The sequence below is a fragment of the Phalacrocorax carbo genome, chromosome 1 (assembly GCF_963921805.1).
Source record: "Phalacrocorax carbo chromosome 1, bPhaCar2.1, whole genome shotgun sequence".
NCBI lineage: Eukaryota > Metazoa > Chordata > Aves > Suliformes > Phalacrocoracidae > Phalacrocorax > Phalacrocorax carbo.
Window position 1 is genome coordinate 130,418,858 of NC_087513.1, and position 26,080 is coordinate 130,444,937.

Genomic DNA, 26,080 nt, shown 5'->3' on the forward strand with positions numbered 1-26,080 from the left:
TATCTGCTGTGTTTCACAGCTGTGGGTGGCCGTGCCCACAGAAGCTCACCGCTGAAGAGAAAGTGTCCCTGTACAACACACTGTATTGGTTGGTGCATGCAGAGAAGAAATCTTCAACTGTTGCTCAGTGCTTCATGCTGTGAGACCACAATGTTATTTTTAGTTGTAGATCCTGCAGAAAGACTCTCTGGGCCGTTAAGCCTGCGCTCAAATTGCTTAATGCACAGGCAGGAAAACAGGGTGCGTCTGGAAATCCAGCGCAAGGTTTATGCCTCATTTGGGTCTCAAGTAGCGCTGCCAAGCGCAGCATGAAAGGGGGCTAGGTGCCTCGTAAGACTCTCATGGATCTGCTGCACCAGAGTCGTTTTGATCCCAGCCTTCTGGCAACGAATGTCTCCTGTAACATCCTGCGTTTTCTATGTTTCTCAACTTAACTTTTGGAAATGCAGCATAGGATTAGCTCTCTGTTCTCCTGTGAAACAGTCTGTTTTGGTCAGGCGTAGCCCTTTCTGAGTTTTACTAAAATGTACACATTTGCAGAAAGAATACACTGACAAAAAGAAGTCACCCTCATGCCCTCGGTCTCACCCTAAACGGCCAGGAAACAGTTACCAATGCCTGAGGTACGCGATGCATCCCAATTATGAACTCCTCAGTACTACCTTTTATCATGCCAAACAAGCAACAAGGAGCCGATATTTTAGAAAGTGGTACAAATCACAAGCTAATTTTAAGACCATGTTCCACATATGACAATTGAAATGAAAATCAGTCTACATATAAATCCCTAGCTCTGAAAAAATAAACATACACAAGACACATGTAGACATTCCTGTCATTTTCCTACCTATATAAGGGGAAAAGAAAGAGAGAAGGATAAGTCTTTTAAATAAGTAGAATTAAACAATGCCTCAGTATTCATAGCCCTAGTCTCCACCACAATCCCTAATCAGCAATGGCAGTAACACAGCTTGCTGCTTTTCTTTTTCAGAGTATGTGTATTTTAAGGCTATGCATTATAAAAAAAAATATCTTCTAATTTAATATTGCATTTTCAAATTATTTTTTAAAAATATACCAAATTAAATTCAAATTAATAGCCTCTTATGGTTATATGGGTAATTCAGCATATATGTGGTTAATCTTGAATAGTCCCATTGATTTCAACAGAGTAAAAATTACTGGTTTAGGCTTTGGAAAAATGATGGTATTTTTTTGCTTGGATCACCCTTTTTTAGTATTGAACCAATGTAATGTTTGAGATTTTGTTGTTACAGTGATAGCAAGAATGTCAGTAAGCACCTTTTTAAAAAAGAAATACATTTGAGAGAAAACTTGAGTGGCTCTTTTATTTTGAGAAAGATAAGCAAAGCAAGTTATAGTTCAAAATCTACTTTTATATATAAAGTGAATATTTAATTCCACTTAAGAATTGGTAAAGGCTTGTTTTGGCATTTAAATAGCAGGCTGTCAACTCTGTTTAAACAAGTGCCTTGCTTTCCTCTGTTTTCATGAGCGACCTGGCAAAAGTTAAAAGTCGTATTTAGTTCAGCACAACAGGAGCTGAGCGTTAGCAAAATCTGGTTTTCGCTGCTGGAATATTTACGTCTGCACGGCGCTCTCATCTACTGACTATCCAGACCTTCTGCAGATCCAAAAAGAAAGCATTTGAGCCAAACCTGCGCTGTACGTGCAAGCCTGCAGTTCTGGGGCAAACAGCAGGGGAGCACCTAACTCCTGCTGGCCTTCAAAGGGTCTCCCTGCCCGGGAGCCCCCCGCTCCTTCCAGTAATACTTCTCTGCTGTTCTTAACTTGGAAACATCAGAAACTCCCCCAGGAAGCACCGCACCCTGCCTAAGCTGTTATTTCAAAAGACAGGGAGAAAGGCTTAGCTTTGCGGCATGGAGGATGACAAGAGGAGGGCACAGGGCTGTGGCTGCCTGCCACCGCTGCTGGTGCTGGGTACGGACCCCGGGGTGTGCGAGGGGAGCCGGGAGCACCCTCTGCACCAAGGGAGCCGCAAAGGACAGGAGAGCCCGATGCCAGGATAGTAAAGGAATGACAGATGTGGCTGGCAAGATGAATTTCCCCCACGATGCATGCACCTCAAGCCTCAGTAGTCAAGGATGTGTTCAGATGTAGAGTTAGTATGTTAAGTACACCGGGCTCATCTTGCACATGATGTGCTTAGATTCATATCAGCAGACAAAACTGCAAACTGATTTTCCCCACAAAGTGAGTTTTTGACAGATTTTATGCACACTGTGTAAAAAAATTACTTAAACATAAATGAAAGCTACCTGCAATCACCTGTGAAAGGTTAATGTTTACTGTGTTACAAAAGAGCCAAGTGACATACTGTACGTGACAGCTCCTGAAGACAGAATAAGACACAGTGCGTATATCTGGGGCAAAATCATGTTTTAAATCTGTTTTAGTTTTCTAATGCCACAAGCCAAACTATCATTTGCTTCTAGGAGTGTTGTCCTACTGGAATACGGGCCAGTGGAATATAGATTGGTTTACCACACTTCAGGTTCCTCCTTTCTGGTGAGAAAGCTGCACCAAAACATCTCAGACATACCCTTACATTTTCCTGTTTAAGTGATGTTTGTCATTACTCTTACTCATAATATATAGACCAGCTGTATGTGAAACACAATGTTCAAAAAGTTAAAGCACATATGACTTATTATTTTTACTGATTAAAAAAAAGAAAAATAATTACAAGTTTGGACTCAGCTTGGCCTTTCCACCAAGCACCCAGACTTAACTTATTCCAATTTAACTTAGTCCATCTCTGCCAGCATCCTCTGCCAGAATGCAGAGGTCTCATGAGCTGAAAACGGCGGTCCCCCTCCCTTCCACGTGTGCCTCTCAACTCTTGCCTATTTTGGGGATGTCATTTATTAGAAGACCGAAATATGCACCATCTTTCTCACAGAAAGACCTAAAATGAAAAGTCAGGTCAGTTCCTGCTGACCTTCCCCAGGTCTTCATCGACCATCTGAGTCCAGTATGCAAAGCATACCACAAACGTATCCATCTATTTCCTACATCTATATCTAGAGATAGCAAAAGGTTTCTCCTCTCTAACCTCTGAACTTTCAATATATTTTCATGTATGTGGAAGTTTCTCTTGAGGGACTTTGCTACTTGAAGAAAATCAGGATGTCAGAGCCAAACTCCCAGTACCTTTGACTGTTTGGGACTTCTTTGACAAGGCCCTCCATTAAACCATCGCACGCACCGACTTCTCTGCAGTTAAAAGAATGCAGACAGTAAAAGTATAACGTCTTTCTGCTACTCTTTGCATAAATGAATGCTCATTAAATGTACTGCATACCCTGTAACACACTTTTCATAAGAAACAAGTGTATACTGGAGCACCACCAGTCAAGAGGAAATGCCCGATCTTACTCAATGATTGTACAGCACTTGGTTTCAATATTAAACTGTTCTTTGGAGTGACTTCCTACAGACACAGCTCCTCGTTTGCAAAAAGCATTATATTTACTGAGTCATCGACACTCTTCTGAAGCCAAGAAGCATGTATCCGTGCAAGGCTTTCACTGGGGTCTGTGGTGATGAGGGAGGAACATGGACACATACTCGCTGTGTTGCCATCACGTGTGGCTGGCTGCAAGCTCTACTTGCCAGTTTTGCACAGCATGGGAAAGGGCTGGTACAAGTGTCTAAAATACTCTGCCTCCATTTGTATTTTAAGCCTATTTCCTTCCCTTGCATTAGTGGCTTCTTGGTGTTCAGGTTCCTCAAGGGGCTTGGGGCATCATCCTACAGGAGAACTGGAGGCAGGGAGACCAGCAGGTGGGGGAAGTGGTTAACCACCTTGCCTTTGGGTGGAGAACACTGGCTTTGGTGAGAAGACTCATTGGTACGTTGAGTGAGGAGGGTGGCCTGAGGGCCTACTTCTGCTTTTCCCCCTGAGGAACAGAAATGCCAGGTGATGCTTGAGGGACTGCAGGAGATGCATGGCTGCTCAGAGAGCTCAGGAAGAGATTAAGGGACTGAGGAGAGAAGGAAAGTGTTGTGCCTGGGATTCTGCTCAGGGTAGGTAAAACTGGATAATGTTATTTATTAGAAGAAGAATGAAAGGAACAAAACTAGAATGTTTTAGGACTGTAACTGAGCTGTGCAGGGTTGAATTGGGAAAGCTGAGCAGATGGAGTGACAAAAAACCAAGTGTACTTCCAGGGCACTCTTGGCGTCCTCTGGCAGTGTGAAAAAAAGCAAAGGATGAATGGTGGAAGTCACTGGGAAATCTGAAGCAGCTGAGATACAACTGCAGGGTATGGTATGGGCCTGTTTGGGAGCCAAGGAAGTTATTGAAGAATACAGGGAAAAGGGTAGGAGCAATGGGTCCTGCTGTAGCTGAGGAGAGGGGAGGATGGGAGAGAAAAGAAACTAAAAAATGGCAGAGGGGACACACTGGCAGGAGTGAGGAAAACACGACAAAAGATGAAGGAAGCTTAGGGAGACAAAAAGATGCCGAGAGCTGTGCAGGCATCAGGAAGGAGATGCCATGGCCTGGAGCTGGGAGAAGGGTGAGACCTGCTGGAGGAGGCTGCCAGAGATTGCAAATGAGATGGATGAGATGGAAGAAAGGGGCAGGGGGGCAGCAAGCTGAAGCAGGCACTGAGGCAGGACATGCTTCTTCCCGGCACAAGGAGACGGCAGAGGGGCAGCCAGACAGGAAGAGTAAGAAAGATTGGCTCAGGGAATAAAAACAAGAGAGACTCAGTAAGCTTCGCATTTTTATTAACTGGCAACAGGAAAATAGTGGAAAAGTACTATACAAAGTCAAACAGTTATGTGTGTGTGTGCTACCTTTGTGTGTGGACGGAAGGGCACCGGGGACACCTGTGCAGGGAATGGTTCTCTCTCTTTGAAACTCTCTATATGTAACCAATGTTGACACTTCAGTTTTATTGAATATAGCAAACACTTGGGCGCTTGATAGGGAGGATAACGAATGCTTTTAGGGCGTACAAATCTGGCATATGTTGCAATTCCCTACCAGCATGTTCTTCCAGAAAACTGAAGAAGGAGCTGGGCTGGGTGTCTTACTGGAACCAAGGGGCAGCTCCAGCAAGCCACATGTCCTGGCACAGGCTGGCCTGAGCACCCTTGTCCTCTCAGGGCTTTTGCATTGGTTGGTAGCTGCCTCTTGCCTTCATGGTCCCTAACCTTCAGCAATTCTCTCACTTGCCCTCCTGTGCTTTTCACTCCCATCATCAAACACACTGACCTCCCCTCTTCTTATGTTCCCTAACGTTTTCCTTCCAACCTTCTTTCCCAAAGGCCTCTGACCTCAGATCTCATCTTTGCTGCTCCAACTTTTTGCATCTATAAAGCCCCTGTACAGATATCTCAGCTCACTCCTCCACCAGCATGGCTCTCCCCGAGGCAAGCCACATGGAAGGTGCGTCCAACAGATTTGTGTTTCTGAGAAGCGACTGGCACTTCTCTGCATCTGTGAGGTGCTCCTGTGAGCCCTGGTACCCCTGGGTACCCCCCCAAAGCATTCTGCACCTCTCCTGCTCCTGTGCCCCCTCCTGCCAGACGCAACCCTGTGCAGTCTCCTTCTCCCCCTGACTTTCTCCCCACCCGTGACTGAACCTCGGGAGGACTCTGCCTGGGTCCTGCCTGACACTTCCAGCTGCTCCTTCCCACTCGTCTCTCCCTGGACCTGGTCTGTTGACCATTTTCCCCTTCTCTCTTCCCAGAAAGGGTGTACCGACAGGACAGGACGTGATGGGAGGATGGACGGAGGCGGTAAGAAGAGGTATTTGCATTTGTCCCTGTTTTGCCAAGTTTCACTCAAGGCTGGCTATAGTTTCCGTTTACAGCAAGCTGTAAGCTCAAGCCGCTCTCATAACTGCTAACTGGTTTTCCCCTGCCAGCATTGGAGGCTAAATATAAGCCCGTGGAGCCGGCCCTGCATCCCTGCCCGTATCTGGCAGCGCCTGGCATTCCAGAGCCGACGCTTTTCACGAACTTGGCAGCTGAATAAAGCTGCCTCTCCCCGAATAAACTGTAGGAGTTTCTAGAGGAATATGAAACAGATTGCTAGTTTTCTCTTCAGTACAAAGGGCAATATTGCAATTTTCTTTCGAGTCCCTAAGTTAAATGCTGTGCTCCACCTCTGGGAAGTAAAAAAAGTCACGCCAAAAACTTGTTCAGCCAGTGCTGCTTGTTGTCCAATGGTTTGTTTGGTAACACTGTGGGTTTTTTTGAGGAAACTGGTATATTTAAAGGATTGGCAGTTATTAAACAGCATTTAATGCGTAAGAGAAACTTATGATGAATACATTAGCATCTGTGCCAGACCAAACATCTGTAGTTTTTAATGGAGCAGGCAATAGGAAATAAGAATTTTAGTTCTGCTTTTCAGCTGACACTGTAAATCAGCTATTTTAAATTCAGCCAAATTGAAGAATTTAATTATTTGGTTCTTAGGGTCAAAAATCAATAGCCTTAGCTCAGCAAAGTATTCCACATGAACTAGGCATGTGAGTAATCTTGTCCTTAAATTATTTGTTTACACAAATGCAGATGATAGTTTTAAAAAACCGGGGAGGCATATGCTAATTCAAAATACGCCCAGACGAATGGTGGGAGCCTGCCAAGTTTCACAGGTTTTAGGCTTCACTCTCACGTTACAAGTACCTGTATAAATCCAGCGCTGAAGAAGAAAAGTCCCCAGTTTGACTTGACAAGATATCCCTAGGGAAGAGAGCAGCTACAGCCAGCCTGCCTTCCTCTGCTAGCTTGCCCCCAGCACAGCCCTTCTGTGGGGGCTTGGGCCAGCCCCAGGCAAGGCTCCTGCCTCGCTCTCACAGCTGGACCTCTGGCGACGAAAGGGGACCCCTGCACTTTCGGTACCTGCTAGGGAAGGAGGTCCCTGGCAACATCTCTCCTGGCTTTGATTTTGGCCATTCAGTTAGCAGTCGGTGAGGGCTAAAAAGAAACTTGCCATGACATAAAAATCGTCATGGTAGTGACATACTCAGGCTATGTAAAGTTACCTGTGACTGAGTAATTCTGACTTAATGAGTTACTTTTTGTGAGCTGGGTTACAGCAACCTGCCTTAATTAAAGAGTAAAATAAATCAGAATAAACTATCATGAAGGTGGTTAAAACCAAAGCATGAGGTGTTTAAACCGGTATGTCATAATTTACAGGTGGGGTAGGCAAAAGATGTTCCTGCCTACACTTACACAGTCTGAGCTTGAGTGTAACTTGGTAAGCCACTGTAATTCAATAACTTAAAATTGTCCTATTGATGCAAAAGCTAAGGATTCAACACCTACAGAGGCTGGTACCCTTCACTAGAGCTTGTTTGTTCTTGGAAATGGCTGATGCTGAAGGTATGTTACTGCAAACAGGATGAATGAAATCTAGTACTGAAGAACACATGGAACAGATTATTTTGCAGACGTATCGCCCAAATAATTAGAACAGGCTTGTGACTGGACAAAGTATTTAAACTACTTAAAAAGTTATTCTTGAAAGTACGAAAAAACAGATAATTGCAAAAATATTGCTGACCAACTTTAGTTAATGCGTCTTGGAAGGGCAGTGATGGTATCAAGATGAACGTAATGAACAGGAGAAATGGTGTGAGATAAACAAGCTATAATTCAGCAAGGACAAGGCTAACCTTCTGTGTGTTGGTTGGAATAACTGATTGTGCAAACAGGGTAGAAAGTGACACGAAGGATCTGTGAATTACCATGTGCCACCAACCAAATGCCAACCATTTCATACTGCTGAGAAAAAAACGAACGTCATATCGGGATGTATGAACAGGAGTGCCATATGCAAGATGTGCGAAATCATCCTCCTACTCTACTTGCTGCTGAAAGCCTCAGCCTGATTCCTGAGCCTGGATTTAGGCACCACACTCCAGAGAAGATGTGGAGCGGCCAAGAGCAAGAAGATTGCGGGAAGTCCGATAAGCATAGTCTGAGGAAACCTGGGATGAAATGGAAGAGGACTGAGCAAGCGAGAGTGGTCCCAAATATGCAAAGAAAAAGAAAATAAATAGTTTTCCAGATGCAATGAATAAATAAGGAGGACAACTGAGTTACAAAGGGGAATTAAGGATAGACATGATGCAAATGCTGTAGCGGTAGTGCAGCGAAACACGGCGGGAAGAGGCCCAAGTAGGAGACAAAGTGCAGACTGAGAAGTTTCTGTTAGGAAAGACGTAATCTTGTCCTGTGGCAGAGGGCAGATGATGTCTGGAGAGTGTTCCCCCCGGCTCTGCAACGCTGATGAAAAGTTAAAAATCCTCAGCTGCTAAAAACTGGGGAAACTTCATTAATGATTTATACTAGTAAAGGAGCCTTGCCTGAAATGGGTCCAGTGTAATCATTTTTTCTATCTAATTTTTGCTTTTAGCCATGAGATTATGAGTAATAGCTATGGGGCTACACTGTTAGCAAGAAATCCTTTAGCTTTCTAAAGGTCAGTTAATCTATGATCTAATCTGATGGTCACTGAAATTAAGTGGAAGTAGTTTGGCGGGCTATAATGGGAGGGTGGTTTGTGTCTCTAGCTTTGTTACCTTGAATTGAATCATCCTTTATAAGCAAAACAACATATAGGCATGAAATAAATTCTGAAATGCATGCTGAATCTTTCTGTTGTACTGCAGGGGAAAAAAGGAAACCCCGCCTTTCTAGCCGTCTGCTGGTTTAAAACAGTCCTCATTAAAACTCCAGAACGTCTTTAGTGCCTTCTGTTCACCTGTTGATATTCCTGTCCCTCAGGAGATTTTACGCAGCTGGGGAAGCAGGCAAGATTCACAAGAATTTGGCTGCTCTGTCTTGACTTGTTCGCAGTGAGAGCTGAGCTGCATGTTTGAAACTTACTCCTTTTAAGACTGGAATCCTTCAACTAAGCAAGACCCAAAAAAACAACCAGGAAAAAAAGGAAAAGAAAAGCAGAGTTGGCTATACAGCTCGGCAGTTAAAGGTGCACTAAAATAGAAGTGTGAAACTTTTCAGAGTTATCTGTAAGACTTCAAGTATTTCAAGTCTCAGCATAGTCACTATTAGTGAATTAAAGATCTGAAATGTTGTCCCTGCAATCAGATGCTTTGATCCCTAAGCAGAGCTAATATTTCATATTTCTGAGTTGGTTTCCTCAGGTACTTTCGTTTCTTATGTCTGGACTTCAGACCGCTTTTCTACTGCTCTTGCAACACATCTGGAAATCCCCTCCTATGTAATATTATGTGTAATATACACTACTTAGTTTGAGGAATTGAATTTTATAATACACGCACAGGTGTAAAAACCCACAAAAGAACCAAAGACTCAGGTCAGAAAGCTAGCCTTCTTTTGACTCTGACTTTCTCGTGCTGCATTTCCTCTAGATTATGATACAGTTTAATTTTCATGGATGTCATTTGAAAATGAGAGCTGATGTAAGGTAGCTGAATTCTCTTTGTCACTGAATACATTCTGTACATTAACTGGTAGTGTGATGCACTGAAGCATAGTCTTTAATTAAAATGCAACAATACCACAGCTACAGTACGGGCATGGCATAGGAACCTGGTGCTGGATATAAAAATAGCTATGCTGAAACGTGTCATATCACTATACGATGTGACTAAGTCAGTGGAGACACTCTTACACTTGAAACCTGAAGTATTACTGAGCACTGATTTTCAGCTGGGGAAGCTGTGATCGAATCAATGCATGTATTGTTCTCCACAAATGAATAATGGCGTGAACGAGGACATATTAAACACCTACAGTGCACAAAGCTTTTCACACTGGTTATGAACCAAACACAAACAAAGAAGCCGTGAAGTCTCCAGAGCTTGTTTTGTCTCCCGTGAAGTCCTCCTGCCTGTTTGGATACAACACAGGGCATCCCTGCAAACCCCCTGGTGCCAACAGGAGAGGGCACTGATTTCGGGTCGGGAGCAAGCTGACTGCCCTTCTTGCCTCCTCTTTCCTACACTTGAGGAAAACAAAACAAAACGAAACCACCCTGTACGCCACAGTGAGTGAAGGTGGTACGAAAACTGGTGACATGAAGACACCTCTGCTGGCACCAGAGCCAGGGAACGGCCAATGCTGCTTCCCTCTGTAACCCTCCGCCGCGGGATGCGCTAACTGGATGGGTCCGTCCCTGACTGGGGGAGGCAAAGCTCTCCACCCCAGGGCTGTGAAACCCTCCCTACGCTCAGCCAACATAGGGGCTTCAGGAGAAACGCAACCCAGAACTGACCACCGTCCTTATCCCACGGACGGGTGCCCGCCAAGCCGGGACAGCACCGCTCTGCTCTCTGAAGGAGCCAGCATGCTCCAAATGCCCAACGCACGCAGCCCCTTTGATTTGCCAGCACAGCTGATGCTGTCATTGCGGCACGGGACCTCTGCAAAGGGTCCCCTCCGATGCCGGCCACCAAAACCAGAATCAAATGACCACAGAAAAGCAGCAGCAGGGCTCCCACCCTGCACAAGGCGTGGCATTTGCACATCCTTGTTCTTCACTAGTGCACAGGCACCGCATCCTATGGCAGGGTGCTATGCCACACCGGAGCCCCAGGCATGATTTTAATGTCCCGGCGCAGTACAAACAGTTTAGGAAAAGAGGCTGTGTGGATTTGACACGGGGCGGCGCTGCAGGGAGGAGGCACCGGGAGCCATGCAGTGATGCTTCTCTGCTTGCTGGGAAATGCGTCAGGGAGGCACAAACACACAAAAGAGAGAGGAGATAGGAGATAGTTACCTAACATGACGAAGGGGATTCCCAGGAAGGTGGAATTGTATTTCCCACCAGTGAGATTGATGATCCCAGCTGCAGTCAGGGTGGCAAGGGTCACGGTCAGCAATCCCAGCAGGCCAAGCCAGGGTTTGCTGCGGACACAATCCTGCATGGAGCAGCAGAGAATGGCCAAGGTGACCACAAGGACCAAGCTTGTGATCAGGTAGCGTTCTGACACCCTGCTCGTCTTCTGGAAATCCTCCTTCAGCGAAGAAGAAGTAAAAGGATACATTTTGACTTTCCTGTTGGATTTCTGGAAAAGTTCAACAGTGTCACAAAAAATGGATTCCCACTTCTCTGCTACCATGTCATTCAAGGAGTTGATTGCCTGCAAGTAGTAGGTGAGCTGAATGGCTTCTGCAGACTTCACCCGGTCTTTGCTGTGCACAGTAACCCCACCAAGCTGATGCCCGTTATACACTTCCCTGCCATCCTTTAAGTGAGTAATCGGATAAGTGATTGCAAAATTAGTTCGATTAGAAGAACGAGCAGCCTTTAATTCCTCCAGTACATGCACTATGTCGTCCACTATGCATGTCTTGTCATTGTTCAGGATACATATATGGGCAAACGTGTAATTGAAACCAGGTCTTTGAACTTGGATCCTGGTCACAGCAGAGTGCAACTACAAGGGAAAGAGAAATCACACACGTTATTCATCAGTTCATCTCGCATAGTAGCAGCCAGAACAACAGTGGCTCCTCACCTCCGTCCCTTTCCTATTTGATCTAAGCAACAACAACAAAAGTTCTGGTGACTGCAGTATTAATAGCACAGTCATTGCAAAAAAAGAAAACATGCATTAAAATAGCAGTATTATTCCTCTATGTCCTTTGCTGGTAACTTGGGTGTGTTGTGACTTGCATCTGTGCCATGTGCACCTGCAGTTTGGCCTCTCTAAACAAGCAAACTCGAAAAGCCTGGACCTCCACTTTCAAGTGATGTGGGCGAACATAAAAGGGAGAGCTACAGCCCGACCATTTCCGGGGGTGCTGTCTTGCTCGGGGTTGCCAAATTACGTTCTCAACAGATAAACTGCAGGTACAGAAGGCAGAAAAGCAATGTGACCAGGGTGCCACCCATGCAGGATGCGCCGACAGCCTGGCAGCTGGCAGCAGCAGGGGACTAGCACTCGCTCTGAGTAAAGGACAGGCCACAGCTGCATGTCCGAAGTGCAGAGATTGTTCACGTAGTAGAAGTAAGATAGCTGGCATTAATTAATTTGCCCTCTTTTCCCCTCCCTCTTTCCCCTATCAAATCCTCAGCAAGTCTGAGAGCGGGAAGTAATGACAGAGAATGACACTGGTTTTCTCCTTCTCTCTCCGGGAGGTTCTGTTCATCAGGAAAGGCCTTAATTTTAGGGCCTGCAGATTGTTACCGCTTATTGTTTGGTCTAGCAGCTCTTAGTGCAGCCTCCTTTGTAAGTTGTTTTGCATCCTTCTGAAATTTGCCATGCCTGAGCTCTAACCCAAAGTGCAATCAGTTATTTTTGAGGATCAGAAGGGCAGAAAAATTACTCTCTTTTCATGAAAAGGTATACAAAATTCTTGCTACCTTTTCTAAATCTGTTTTAGTCAACACAGAAGAAGCAAGAAACCCAAAAGATGGTAAGGGAATAGCCCTAATAGGCTGAGGTTACAATGGTTTTCAAAAGGAGAATATCGAGTTTGCTAATGTTGGGAGACTTAGCAAAGTGCAAGCTGGTTTTTTTGCATGTTCTTCTTGCAAAACGTGCAGGCCTCACCCACCACCATCACCAGTTAACTCCTCCTGTGCCGCTGTAGTTGTACAGAGAGTACTAAGACCTTCCGTAAGGATGCTGCTGAGGTCAAAGCGATGTTACGCGCTGCCAGACGACTGAGCAGGCTTTACCTGCAGCTGTGATACCCTTCTTCATGGGTAGCCACGAAGTTCAGGAAGGGGGTAGCTCTGCTCTTTCCAGCTGGCACAGGGGTACCCAAAATCCCAAATTGCGGGGAGCCCTACACACCTCTGCGTACATGATTTAAGCATGGCTCAGTGAGATATGTGATTTTGTTGAGGTATCAGTGGGGACGATGCAGTCCCCTCGTGCTGCCTGGTCCCAGCGACCCCGTGGACGTGGCAGCCTGCACAGCCCGGTTGCTCGGGCAGCCATGGCTGCTGCCGTGGTGGGAGCAAATCCCTGGATCCACTCTAAAGCTGCATGGATTTATCCTTTGGTCCCTTTTACACTGAGGGAAACGGTCATAGGAGAACTGCAAAGATGTGGCGACACAACCAGGCCTGACAAAAATATAAGGAGAAGCCCTCCTTCACCTGCAAAGCGGGGAGAGCACAGCTCTTCCAGGGAGCTGAAAAGCCAAATTAAAAATCACTATAATTTATTTTCCTTGAAGGGAGAATAGTTATTTTCTGCCTTCCAATTCTGAGCAAGACAATGAAAACTGGCTACAGGGAGATGATTCCTGTTTTTTTTTTTCTGCTTGCATATGCTGTTTCCCACTGCAATCCAAAGAGAGCAGGAGGCTCTTATGCCCAGTAAAGAGGCTGGGATTAGGTGATATTTAATGGAACTAGTTCCTTCTGAAGACAAACACTGATTAAGAAACTAGAAGACAGGGTACACAACAACAGTAGAGCTTATGTACTGGTGACTAGAGCTTATGCATCTGGTGGCAATGGACAAGAAGTCTAATTATCATAGCTAAAATCCTGCTTCTGTTGAAGTTAGTCATAGTGACTTTTGTGTGTTATTTCAGACCTATTTGCAGGGAAAAAAACCCCATTTATACAATACTATGAATCCGACTGTTTTGTGATTACATTGCATAATCTGTGATGGGTATAAATTTAGTTACACTGCCTCTGTTCCTCAGGATGGTATGACATCATATAGGGAAAGATTACAAAATTCCTATTATTCTCAACCTGTTTCTCTAGCAGCTTGGGGGTGTATTTTTCCACACTTGAGTAGTTTTCATTTTTGACAGACGAACAGTTCAATATTGAACTGGTTTTGAATTGAATTTTCAACAATATTGAAAGAGAGGTTTGAGAAATGAACTGAACTAACAAATCTTTTCATAGTACCGTGAGAACACAATACCTGGCCATGGTGAGAAGCCAAAATTCTCCATCGTGGTGGAAGAACAGATAACTGCCTGTGCAACAGATTAGGGGCTTTTACACAACTTTCTTATAAAACGAGACAAATTAAAAGATTTGCAGGAATGTGCCAAAGAAATGAGCCTGTATGGGGAATTCTTCCCATCCTTATAGTTTGCTTCTGCAAAGCTCCACTTTGCAAAAGCTGTTTTGGGGTGTGAATTCAAACGTATGTTGTTACAGTTTGGGGAAAATGCCCTGATTTATTGAGTCAAAGACAGATATCCGATTTTAAATTTTTTACAATGGCAGCTACTATATGGTTTTCATTGACAACAGTTGTAAAATCAGATGTCATATAAAGAAGCACATCTGAGGACAACTAGGTGGAATAGAAGGAATTTCCTGCCTGTATTAGATTTACAATACAACTCCTTCAGAGAAGATCCATCAAGTGACACAATACAGAAAAAACTTAACTGTCATGCAACTTTTATCAAACAATGTGTTGCTATTTACCTACCCTGCCTCACTGCCACGTTTGCTTCCTTCTACATCTGAAGCACTCTCTTTTAATATTCAGTTTATAAAACAACCTCATCTGTCACAGCCGTTACTTCATCTTTAGCGAAAGGCTAGAAGCTAAATGTCATACCTAAAATACTCATTTCTTCTTGGAAATGATAATTTCAGGCTCAGGAGCCCGTTCTGTGGCAGTGGCCTGGTGCTTCCTGCAAGGTCATGCTGGGCTGGACCGGGCGCCGTGTGGAGGTGGACGTGCCCATCGCACCTCCCAGCGATGGGGCTTCAGGGAGGAGAGGGGAGCAAGCAGCTGAGCAGCCCCCAGAGCCAGCTGCAAGCTTGTGCAATGTAGAGCAGCTCTGAGACATACTCCAAGCTTTGCCGGTGGCCACGATGTTTGGTCTCACATTGGAGGCAAACAGCGAAAAAGGAGGAAAAACTGCCATTCCCTCCATCCTAGCAAAGTATGCTGAGCACCGCTGCAGCACGCCCAAGGATGCAGCTCCAGGAAGCCTGACTCAGACTTGCATCCTCAAGACAAACACATCACTTGACCTGCACTTTGCTTTTTCAGACCAGATCCTAGAAAAAACCCCTCCGTCGCCTCTGTGCAGGGCAGGGGTGTGCTGCAGCATGGCTGCAGGCTGTCTCTCTCCCTTTGCTTGACCGTGGCAGCCTGTGCCCTGTGGGGCTGCCGCCTCTTCCCTGCCAAGAACTGCAGTCCCACGGCACTCTCCTCTCTGCTGCCATGCTGGGAATTTAACTGAGGCCACGCAAATTTTTCCACTCGCATCCAAAGCCCACACCCATAGCTTCCAGTGACTGGCTTCCACAGAAAACAGAAGGTCCAAGAGGTTACAAGGGCATGTCCTAGCAGTTCAAGGGATTACACAGTCTGCAATTTGGCTTGCCTACGATACACCAGGAGGTCCCCCAGGAAGCTTTGGTTTGTTAGCAGGAGATGGTAAAGGCCGTTGTGTGATGGGGACAACATTAGCAATATGCTAATGCATAATGCATATTGCACTCCTCAGTGCAGCAGATTTTAATAGCAAGGAACCATATTCCGAATAAACCTGGCACCTAGTAGTGGAACAAACGACTGACCACCAGATTCTCATTTATCCAGCTTTTTTCTTATCCTTAGCAATCCTATTAGGAGAAAGGGAGATTTAAAGGAATAACAAAAGCTGAATGACTGTTTTTTCTTGAAGGGAGACATGCACTGCTTGCTCATCACTCACAGCTTTTTCAGCTAGCTAACAGTGCAAGGAACCAAAAAACAGTTTACTGCCGAGATGCCAGAGCACTGCAGCATAAGAACCGCACAGCATCGCCTAAGCTCCCTTGCCACGGTGGCACACTGTCCCTGAAAGCACTCAGGCATGAAATAACAACTTCCACCTCCCCCCATCATTGCTGTTTAAACAGTGACCATCACTTTCAATTCCCCTATCCCTCCTGAATACAGTGTTTATGTGTGTCCCGTACCACACCAGAGATTTCTAGAACAGAGTTTTATCCTCCTCCAGCCTTTAGCCATTTGCATTTGGTAACATCTTGGTCTTTGTCTTTATTTACTCGAAGTCCCATGCTCACTCGGTTATTAATTTTAGACAGAAAGATGGCTTCAACCGGGAGACAAATCCCTTTCTGCAAATACGTCCGGTTGAGGGCTGTACTGGTCTCACACCTCCACACCAAACCATGTTTCAGCCCGTGGCACAGCTGACAGATGAGAGGTGGCAAAATCGCACTGCGCCGCTGGCTGGCTTTGCCCGTGGGCCCAGGAGGGGATGCCAGGAGGCAAAACATAAAATCCCTCCACTTATCCTGAGCTAAACCATTTGCTCCAGTGCCTCAGCGAGCCATGGCTGCAAAGATTTCTGCAAGCTGTTTTTGGCTGCCGGTCCTCCCACCTCTGCCATCAGCACAGGAAGGCAGGAGCCAGGAACCAGAGCCCCCCCAGTAGGCTCGGCTTGTCTGTCCTGGGATGGCCAAGCTCCGCACCGGGCTCTGCGAGACAGATCTTCCCTGTATAGAGCTTGGCACAACTTTCAACAGTGGCAGCAAAGCTGGCCCTGAAGGCAAAGGGGTTGTACTTAGAGATGTATATTCGGAACAGAAAGAAAAGCTTGATTTTATTCTTAAATCCATGCAAAAGATGCAGGGAGCTATAAGGGGCAAGGAAAACCTCTAGCCCCTTTGCTTTGCTGGGAAGTCCTTTCTTTAATTTAAAAGTGAGCAGGTATTACCAGAATTTTGTCAATTTAATCAGGTAACAAAAAAGTCTGCAGGCTCCCTGTGAAGCAAACAGATCTCATCCCAGCAGGGAGGGGTTAGAAACTGCTGATTCATTTGCAAAATGGTCCAATCCCTGAAATCCTTTAAGCCCACATTACATAATCTACTACCCCGATCAAAGCTATGGGCAAAGGGTACAAGGCACCAGGGCCCAGCAACGGCCACCGGTGTCCCACATGGGTCTCACCTCGCTGGCGGCACAGCTTTGCTCCCCGGGAAACTCCATGGTGAGAGCGACAGCAACATGCAACGGGACACTTCAGTCTTGCTAAACTCCTACTCCCACCTCACGGAAAGATATCCCAGCTCCTGTGGGAGCTGGACCAGAGTCGCAGCCACCATTTTAATATGAAGGATGTGTACAACTACCTCCTGCTTATCATATATACCACAAAAATATGTTTGGTTTTGCTGCTGAGCGGTGACATGTGGTGTTTTATAGGGGATGTTGCTCATCGTAAGGACTTGACTATGCTTTGTTACTTGACATACAATGAATGGCCAACTAGACAAAACTAGCTAGATATACGGATGTCCTCCTGTACTGCAAATGATCTGGCACAGAGAGAGACATGTTTTACTCACAGGAGTGAGATCTTTGCAATGCCATATTACTTTTGTTGTTGTTGTTGCTATTATTTGACTCCATTTAGTCTTTCAGTCTACGTCTGATAGTTTGAATTAAAAATAAGCTTCACTCTAGTCAGTGTTGCCAACTCTTACAATCTTTTTACTGTCATTTTGACCAAGTCTGTTTTTTCTCTGAGGCCTGGAACCTGAAGTATTGTGATTTTTTTTTAAAAACCTCAGCTTTCATGAAAAAAAAAAAAAAGGAATGTCTGATCTCATGGTTGTGGAGGAAAGCCTAAGAAGGCTCAGAAATAAAGTGAAGAATGAACACATTATGTATTACTGCTTAAAAACTCATCACTGTTTTGGGTTCAAGACTGAAAAACTAGAAAGCAGGATGAAGACAATGATTTTAAACATAGGCTTCATTTTCATGTGAAGCTGGTTTACTCTTCTGGTAATTTTTACAGGTTACTTGTGCCAAGGAAAACGAAGAAGAGAAGCAGCCTTTAATGGATAGCTATAAATTTCTCCACTTTTTCTATGATCTCAGTAATCTCATATTTTTGCAGAGTGCTTTTTCTATTCTCTGCAAGAGATGGCCTCAGCCAAAATGTAAAAGGGTTATGAGAGGGAAAAGACTTGCACAGCTCCCAGCTTAATTCCTGAACAAAAACACAGTGGGCTCTGCAAACATGGGCAGAATTAAACCACTAAGAGTGTATTTTTATCAGAAGAAGGTGCACAGAGGGAAGGCAAGGGAGCCCCCAAATAAGGCTGTGCCCTGCTCTCAGTCTGAGACCATAGGTCCAGGGCAGAGGTTCAAAGGGGGCTGGTGGGCAGCAGCCTCCTGCCCAAGCGAGTCTGGCCAAGGGATGGAGAGCGTGCGCACAGCCGATGGAGGAAGCCAACAGATCCTAACGGCTCAGAATAAACATTAGAAATTGCAGCTGGAGAGCGTGCAGTGAGGATCACTATGGGTAGCTGGGCTCTTTTTCTAGCAGTCCTACAATCAGGTTTCCTGAAAAGATGTGAAGATACTAATTATGCAAGCTATGTATTTTTGCAAGTAATTTTTTTAGCCGTCCAAAACAGGGTGAATTATATTTTCTCCAAACAATTTTCATGTAAATAGAATCTAAAAATTGTTCAAACTACAAGTCATCAACTGAGGGACAACTATTAGTGCTCAAAGTGGCAGATGTGTGTGCATTTACATTTCCATCTGTCTTCTTGGTAGCTACAGAAAATTGCTAGATATGATTTTTCTTTTCTGATCTGAAGTGGAGAAGCTTTTCTAATCAAAACCATCTTAATTCTGACAATCGCCCAGATAATTCTGCCTGAATTTGTCCCACTGAGAGAAGCCCACTCCCATTTTCAGGCTGACTGCTGCCGGAGGACGGAACGCCTGGGCAGCAGCAACCCCTCTGCGCAGCTTGGTGTGTGGCTGAGAATGATTTTTCACGGTGGGGAAAACAAGATGAAAACTTTGCTCCTGCAGCTAACCTTGCATCAGCTCTACCACCACTGGCCTTCTCCATGTGTCCCAGAGCTCTCCATAACGCCCCCTCCATCCTTACACTGCTTCTCTGGCGGCTGGACACACAGTGCAGGCTCTTGTCATGGGCTCCTCCAGCAGAAGTGTGACCAATGGCCCCTTCCTGGCTGCAGGGAAACCTCAATAGTTGCAAGTTCATATTGTGTTAATTAACGACTCGGCTTCTCACTCTCCCTTCCAACAGGAGAGAGGGGGTTCTCCTGCTGTAAAACCCAACTTAAAGGCAGGGCCCAGTCACAGCTTTTGGGAAGCCCAAACATGGTCGCTGGGGAGCCCCGGCAGCTCTCCTCAAGCCTTGCAGTGCTGCCTGGGGGTGCCGATGGCCTGGCCTTGGTGGCTGTGACACATGGAAGTCCCCGGCCTCTGACGCCTGCCCTGCCTGCTTGCTGTGCTTTCCCAGAGGGTCACCTGGAGGGGTGACACTCCCTGTCACACACGTCCAGCCATGTACTGAGAAAATCTGTTCCCCATGAGCTCTGTTAGACAGGAGGTGAGGTCTGACCTTCCAAGGCAGGAAGGGTGATGCACATGGGGCACGGGGCATTCCTAGCACAGGCTGCCTGGCTGGCAGCAGCTCGGGGCGCAGAGCCGCAGGGGAGCATCGCACTATGGCGTGAGGCGGGAGGGAGAGCGGAGGGGCCCCATCCCGGCTGGTGCTGCTAAAGCAGGGCAGGGGGGTGGCAGGTACCACGAGATGTGGTCGTCCTCCCAGGCACGGGCGACTTCAGGACTTCTGCTCCAGCTGCTGGCCAGTGCCTGCGGGAGTGCTCAAACCCTCTCGCCTGCAGGAACCACACCGAGGAGCTGCTGCTGCGGACACTGGGAGCTCAGAGGGGTTTCTGCACACGCTTCCACGCCGTCCTTGCAGCATGCTGTTTATCTTCCTCTTTCCTGGCTGTGCCCAGATCTTACCTGCGTATCTTAATTCTCATCTGTTTTCGCATAAGATACATTTTAGCCCTGCAGCATTGTGCTGCTATGACAACAGGCTTGCACTTCTGCTGCTTTCACACCCTTGTTTTTCTTGTATTAGGACTCTTCCCCTCATCTTACAGCCTTGCTCTAAAGACATGACTTCATCCTTCTTTTTGGTTTTTTTTTTTTTGAGCAGAATCTACTATTTGTTCTGTTGACTGTTTCCGTAGAAGTGTTTTTAGTGCCGGAGCTACCTAGAGAAGGTGGAGACCTACTTTATCCACTGCTAGACCCACAGTTGACTGCCTGTGTCCAGGCATGCAGAAGTAATTTAAGTTTTGAAATAAACGGTACCTTGCATTAGCCTGGATCATGACAGACGCAGCTTTTGGCTCTGCTGAACAACCAGAACCCACTCCCACTGACTCTGAAAATAATGGCTTAAGCATGCCATATCTGTACAGCAAAGCAATTGGAAACAACACAGACATGGGGACATATATATGATTATTTCCTTCAAGAGTTTCCTCACATGTAGAAAATAAGTGGGGAAATCCAGGAAGACCATAGCCAGAGCATGCAGGCACCCGCGTTAACAGGAACATTAATAATTAAGGAGCAGAGACAGGAGATAAAACCCCAAGAAATATGAGGTCTACAAAATTTTGAAGTTAAACTATTTTGTTCTGCAGTAATCAGAAGTTATGCAGCTCTTAAATAAATGTGTCCTCAGACAGAAATACCTAATTTTACTATTTGCTTGCATGTTCAATAGATATTTAATAATCAGTTATCTAGATCTATTTATGGCTACTTTATATGAGAGGGGTGATATATAAGCACTATCTGAAAACAAGTAGTTAGGAGAGGTTTCTTTAAAAAACCCCCTCATCTACAGATCTTCATAGAGGCAAACTGCAAATACAATCTCCTTCAGAAAGGCATGTTACATTTCAATCCCTTTTCATCTTTGCGTCTTGTCATCTTAAGTGGAGTTTTTGCCAAAAAATATTAGTACTGTGTTATTGTTATAAACACAATAACGTAAGTGGAAGAGAGGATATTCTTCTGCAAAAAAGGAAACCTTTCATTTTAAAAAAAGAAGTCTTTTGTAGTATAACACAGTTAACTCACTCTAAGTATAGGGGAATGAACAAGCTCAAAAGGATGGGTGTCTCAAACTCTGGGTAAATCAGAATATATTTTCTGGGGTTCAAAAATCTGGCTAGGTCTGTATTTCCAGTGAGTCCGTACGCCTTCAACCTACCTAATTGCTAGCTGCAAGTGGAAATACCGCCATGAAATGGCAGGGGGCTGCTCTAACACTATTTTTAGGTGGGATTCTATGCTTAGATGATTTCTACAGACTTTACATGATCATCTGAACTTCTGCACGATGGTCCACACCAAATATCCCAATTATGTTTGTTTCTCCAAGCACTTCTTGGAAATACAGGGGTAAAAAGCACACTTTCTTCAGTCAGGTGTTTTTATTTCCTACCTCTCTCTCTCTCTCAAGGGTGAGATCTTGAGGAATAAAGGTCCCGCACACCAACAGCACAGGATGCCCGTGCCCAGCTATAGAGCAGGTACAGCAGCGAGTAAAATTTCATTATTGCCCTCCCACAGTATCTCAGTCTCAGGATACATCTCTTGCATATCTGAGACTCCACTGAGGCTTTTTGTTGGATCATCTACTCAAGGCCAGAGATTCAGGATACGTTTAGGTTTCTCCCTTTCTTCTTCAAAACACTATGTTAGCTGGAAGCACAACATTGGGATGGCAGGCCTAGAATGGTTTAAGTATTTATGGGGAGTTAAGAGAACTATGGATGGAGATTTATACAGAAATAATAATACATAAAAAAGGGTTCTCAGCATCATCTCCAAGTCGAAACTATTATATAAGGCAGCCACATGCCTCCCTGCTAATGAGCAGGAGAGACCTTGTGTGGAGCAGCTTCCACATTCAGCAAGACCTGCCACTGTCATGTGAGCAGCCAGCGTCGCGCTGGCAGATGCATGCTGTCAGCGGGGAGCCCTACGGCAGCTCCTGCTCTGGGAGCGCTGCTTGAGATCCGGGCCCGAGACAATCGTGAGGCTGAACCCTTCCCTAAATCTCTTCCCAGCCAGCCAACAGGGTATCATGCAGGCGTGGTAACAGCGAGTTTCTCAGGCTGATAATGCGGCCGTGAGGAATTGCACTTAGCTGTTTCAGAGTATTTTTGAGATGCCACCAAAGAAGTTACTTCATTAGCTAATTAATTGATTAGGATGTTAGAGTTATTAAATTTTGACAGTACCAGTTATGTTTCAATTTCAACTGCTCAGACCCAAAACTTTGCATCCCTTTACTATGGGAACAGTAATGGAAGCTGACTTCTTCCTCTGCTGAAACCAGAGGAAATCTTCTCCTTCCTTTGCCATGTGACTAGGGTAGCTGTAGCTGTTCAAGGCTCATTCCTTTCCCTCCTTGGCTGATGAGGTGGGATACGGCAGGTAAGGAAACCAGAAAGAGGCGCTGCAAGAGCAACCAGCACCTGCCTGGGGCAGCCATCCTCCTGGGTCTCCCATCGTCCTGCTAGTGGGTGGAGATGCAGCAACAACCATGCAGGAGGAGCCAGTGCCCAACCTGACGCCTCTGCTAAAGCAAAACCTCTCCCTCTGGGAGGTCATCCTTCTCCAGGCAAGGAAAGATAAGCAAACGCTGCCGTGTCTACTGTGCCTACGCGGCAGCGTTTTCAGGAACGTAGGTGGGATTACTCCATGGTTTCACCCAGGACACTTATTTACAAGCACAGCACTTTGAGTTAGTTGGCTCTGGACTGGGGCTGGGGCTGCCTTTGCTCCCTTCCCTTCATGCAACTGCATATAAATATATATATAAGTATATATGAAAACCTTGATGGCCACCTTTCCCTTTCTCATTCCCTTGGTGAGCCCTGTGGACACAAAACGATGTAGTCCTGCATCACCACAGATAACAATACTGGGAGCTAGGAGCCCTCCCTCCTGTTTTGCTGTGCTTTGACCCACGGGGCCGTCCGCAGGGTTGGACAGGCAGCTGCCTGAGCCTGGCTCTGCCCACAAACAGAAAAATAATCAGTTCAAAGGACATAAGCTGTTCTGCACAAGACATACTGGAATTAATTAGATAAGTAAAGAGTTGGAAATAATGCATCAAATACGCCTGACAATGTCAGATTTACAGTAAGATTAAACAGTCAAATAGCAATGGTGTTCATTATCTCACTAAATGAAAAAAAATCATTTTGTTAGCAAATTCTGTCTATTAAAAATGAGGCAGTGTTAAATACTGACAGAACTTTCTAAGTTATAGCTCTCTCGCTGATGTGATAAATCTTATGCAGAAGTTTGCTTGCGGAAAGATTCTGAGTACCATTTATTTGTGTGTCAGTATGTTATTGATAAAACTACAGATCTCTAGAGAAAACAGTACTGAGAAAAAATCCATTATCATTATTATCCTATGACTGAGTAAATGTGCACACACTGGATGCGAATGCAATTCATGGTACAAGAAAATGAAGGAATAAAAATCATCTCTCTGGAGTTTTCTCGTTCGCCAGTAACATTCCTGTTACTGTACTTTGTGAGTCAATGCTCATTCAATCTGTTTGCTGATTAATATGTCAACAGGAAAAAAGGAAAACATAAAAAACCGAGTGGCTCTGTACCGTAGTTCTGTACGTGTCTACAGAGGAAATAAAATATAAATAAATCCACTGTAACAATTATTTCCTTGTTTAGCAATGAGCGAGGTCTCCCCAAAGTCTCTTACAATAGGTATTTGCATCTATTTTCTCATTTTCGAAGGGACACTCCCTGAAGCGATTAAAGAGAATTAACATTGGCTTTCATATGGGCTGACAGTTTGACATTCGGGGGGGGGTGGGGTGGGGGGTGTGTGTGTGGGTGGGTAAAAAAAGCCATGCTGAGTCTGTGGGATTTCCACAAGGCAACAGTGAGAACGTGCAGGATTGCGCTAGCCACACCTCTGGTTATTTGTAAATGTTCCTTTCCTTTTTCTTGGGTGAACTTGGCCCTCTTAACACACAGTTTCTGCATCTGTCCTCCCTGTTTTTCCTTCCAAGATTTTTCGAAACCTCGGGGGTGTAAACTAGAGTACCAGCTTCAACAAAAGCAGACTTCCGACATGTTATGACATACGGTACGGCGAGATGTCCTGTTCGATTGCGACTCGCGCGCTCCGTGCCACTCCAGTGACAGGGAAAGATGCTGCCCGCTCTAACTTGAACCGGCAGCGCAGGCTGCACCATGCCTGCAATCTACAGCTCAGCCGGCTTTTTCTTCGTCTACGAAACCAGCATTTTCTGTGATGGTGGGTTGGGAGCGGAGGGGAAGAAAATACTACCCGCTAAAAATAATCAGCTGAGTTACGTCGTTTGCCTTCACGAGCAGTGAGAAGGAGGTTTTGTGCTACCCCTCTCCAGGCAGAAGTGCAGTCCAGGCACAGCAGCGGCCCCCAAAAGCATTCTCGGCAGCTCGGTGCCTAACTGTTTTTGAAGTTTGAGTTTACCATAGCCCGTGTCGCCTTAACTCGCGGGCACGACTGCAAGGCGAGTACAGAGGCACCGAAAAATTATTTAAGCAAGCAGCCTGCCCTTCTCGCTCGGCCCAAGCAAATACAACCGAAAGAGGGAAAAAAGATTTTTAAAATTTACAAGGGGGTTGGGGGGGACGGCGGAGCCCGGCGGCGCGGGCAGGGAGCGCGGTGTCGGCTCCCCGCGGCGGGCTGGCATCCCAACTGTTGCAGGGAGGTGACCGGGTGGCTGCGGTGGCAGCGCCGGTGGCGGCCGGGTGGGGCGGGGGGGGGGGGGGGCAGAGGCCGGGCTCGGGGCTGGCGGGGAGCGGGGCGGGATGCGGGGCGCCGGGCCAGGCGGGGTGGCGGTGCCCGGGGCCGGGGACCCGCCGCGGTTACCTTGAGGATGAGATCGGTGTGGTGCTGGTCCAGCATGTTGGCCTTGCGGAAGGAGGTGATGATCACCCTGCCGTACCTCCCCGGCGTCTGCAGGTCGGAGTAGAGCCGGTGCTTGGAGCGGTTCACCGGGAAGAGGCTGTCCACCAGGTTCCTCTCGATCTTGGCCAGGCTGTGCGTGGGGGCCAGGAGGTGCTCCACGCTCTCCTCCACCTGGTAGCGGCTGAAGCTGGCGCCCAGCAGGATGGAGATGAGCACGGGCGCCGAGGCGAAGAACACCGGGTGGCTGGCGACGAAGTGGCCGAGCCGGGAGAAGGACGTCCCCAGCCCCCTGTGCAAGACCTGCCGCAACATCCTAGTGCGGAGGGCGCGCAGGAGGGCGAGCGCCGCGCCGGGGCCCCCGCAGCTCCCCCACGGCCCCCGCAAGACCATGGGGCAGCCCCGCCGGGCGCCGCCTCCCCGCCGGCCGCGGCTGCGGGGGGCCGGGGGCCGCCGCCGCGCGTGTGCGTGTGCGTGCGGTGAGTGTGTGTGTGTATGTGTGCGCGCCCGCCCGCCCGTGTGCGTGTGCGTGCGCGGGGCGGCTCGGGCGCCCGTCCTCCTGCAACGCCGCCGTGCCCGAGAGGAGTTTCCCGGCGCCTCGTTGCCTCACTTGCCAACCCGCCGCCCCTCGCCGCGGAGCGGCGGCGCGGACCGCTGGGGGCGGGGGGGGGGGGGGAGGCGGGGGGGAGCCCCGCCGCCGCCGCCGCCGCCGCCCCACCGCCCCTCGCCGCGGGAAAGGGGAAGGGGCAGGCGCCGCTCCCCGCCCCCACCGCAGAGTTTGCGCGGGCGCGGGGCTGCCCGCAGACTGCTGACTAATCCCCCGGCCGCGGCAGGCGGGGCGGGCGCGGAAAGCCCTCCGCGGCGCCCCCGCCGCCGCCGCCCTCCGCCCAGGGGCGCGGGGCCGGGCCGGGCAGCGCCTAGCACGGGGCGGCGGGGCGCAGCGCGCCGCCTCCCGCCGGGGCCGCCCCGCGGGCCGCGCTCGGGACGCCGCCGCGGCGCGCCCCGCCCCGCCCCGCCCCGCCCCGCCCCGCCCGGCTGCCGGCCGGCTCCGCCCGCTGCCGCCGGCACCGCCGCGCCGCCACATCCCCGCCCCGCCCGAGCCGCCGCCCCCGGGACGGACGGGTAGCGCGTGCTGCCCGCGCCCCCGACGGACGGACGGACGGACGGGCGAGTGGGGGGCGCGGAGCGGGCACGCCTCCGCCCCGCCGTGGAGGGGGAGTTGGGTGTGTTTCGTGGGGGGCTTTGTCCCGGGGACCCGCCGCCTGAACCGTCTGGGCGCTTGCCCCGGGGGCGGCCCGGGGTGCCCGCC

General features: G+C 47.6%; 1 protein-coding gene across 1 annotated transcript in view; it reads right to left on the reverse strand.

Annotated features, from left to right (window-relative positions):
* The window catches only part of PTCHD1 (patched domain containing 1), a 40,759-nt gene extending 15,042 nt beyond the window's left edge, over positions 1–25,717 (reverse strand). Inside the window, exons 1-2 of the mRNA XM_064474062.1 lie at positions 24,736–25,717; positions 10,778–11,438 (exon numbers count right to left, since the gene is read on the reverse strand). Of these exons, the coding sequence (XP_064330132.1) occupies positions 10,778–11,438; positions 24,736–25,164 (1,090 nt within the window). The 5' untranslated portion in view covers positions 25,165–25,717. The remainder of the gene's footprint in view (positions 1–10,777; positions 11,439–24,735) is intronic.
* Positions 25,718–26,080: the final 363 nt, after the last annotated feature.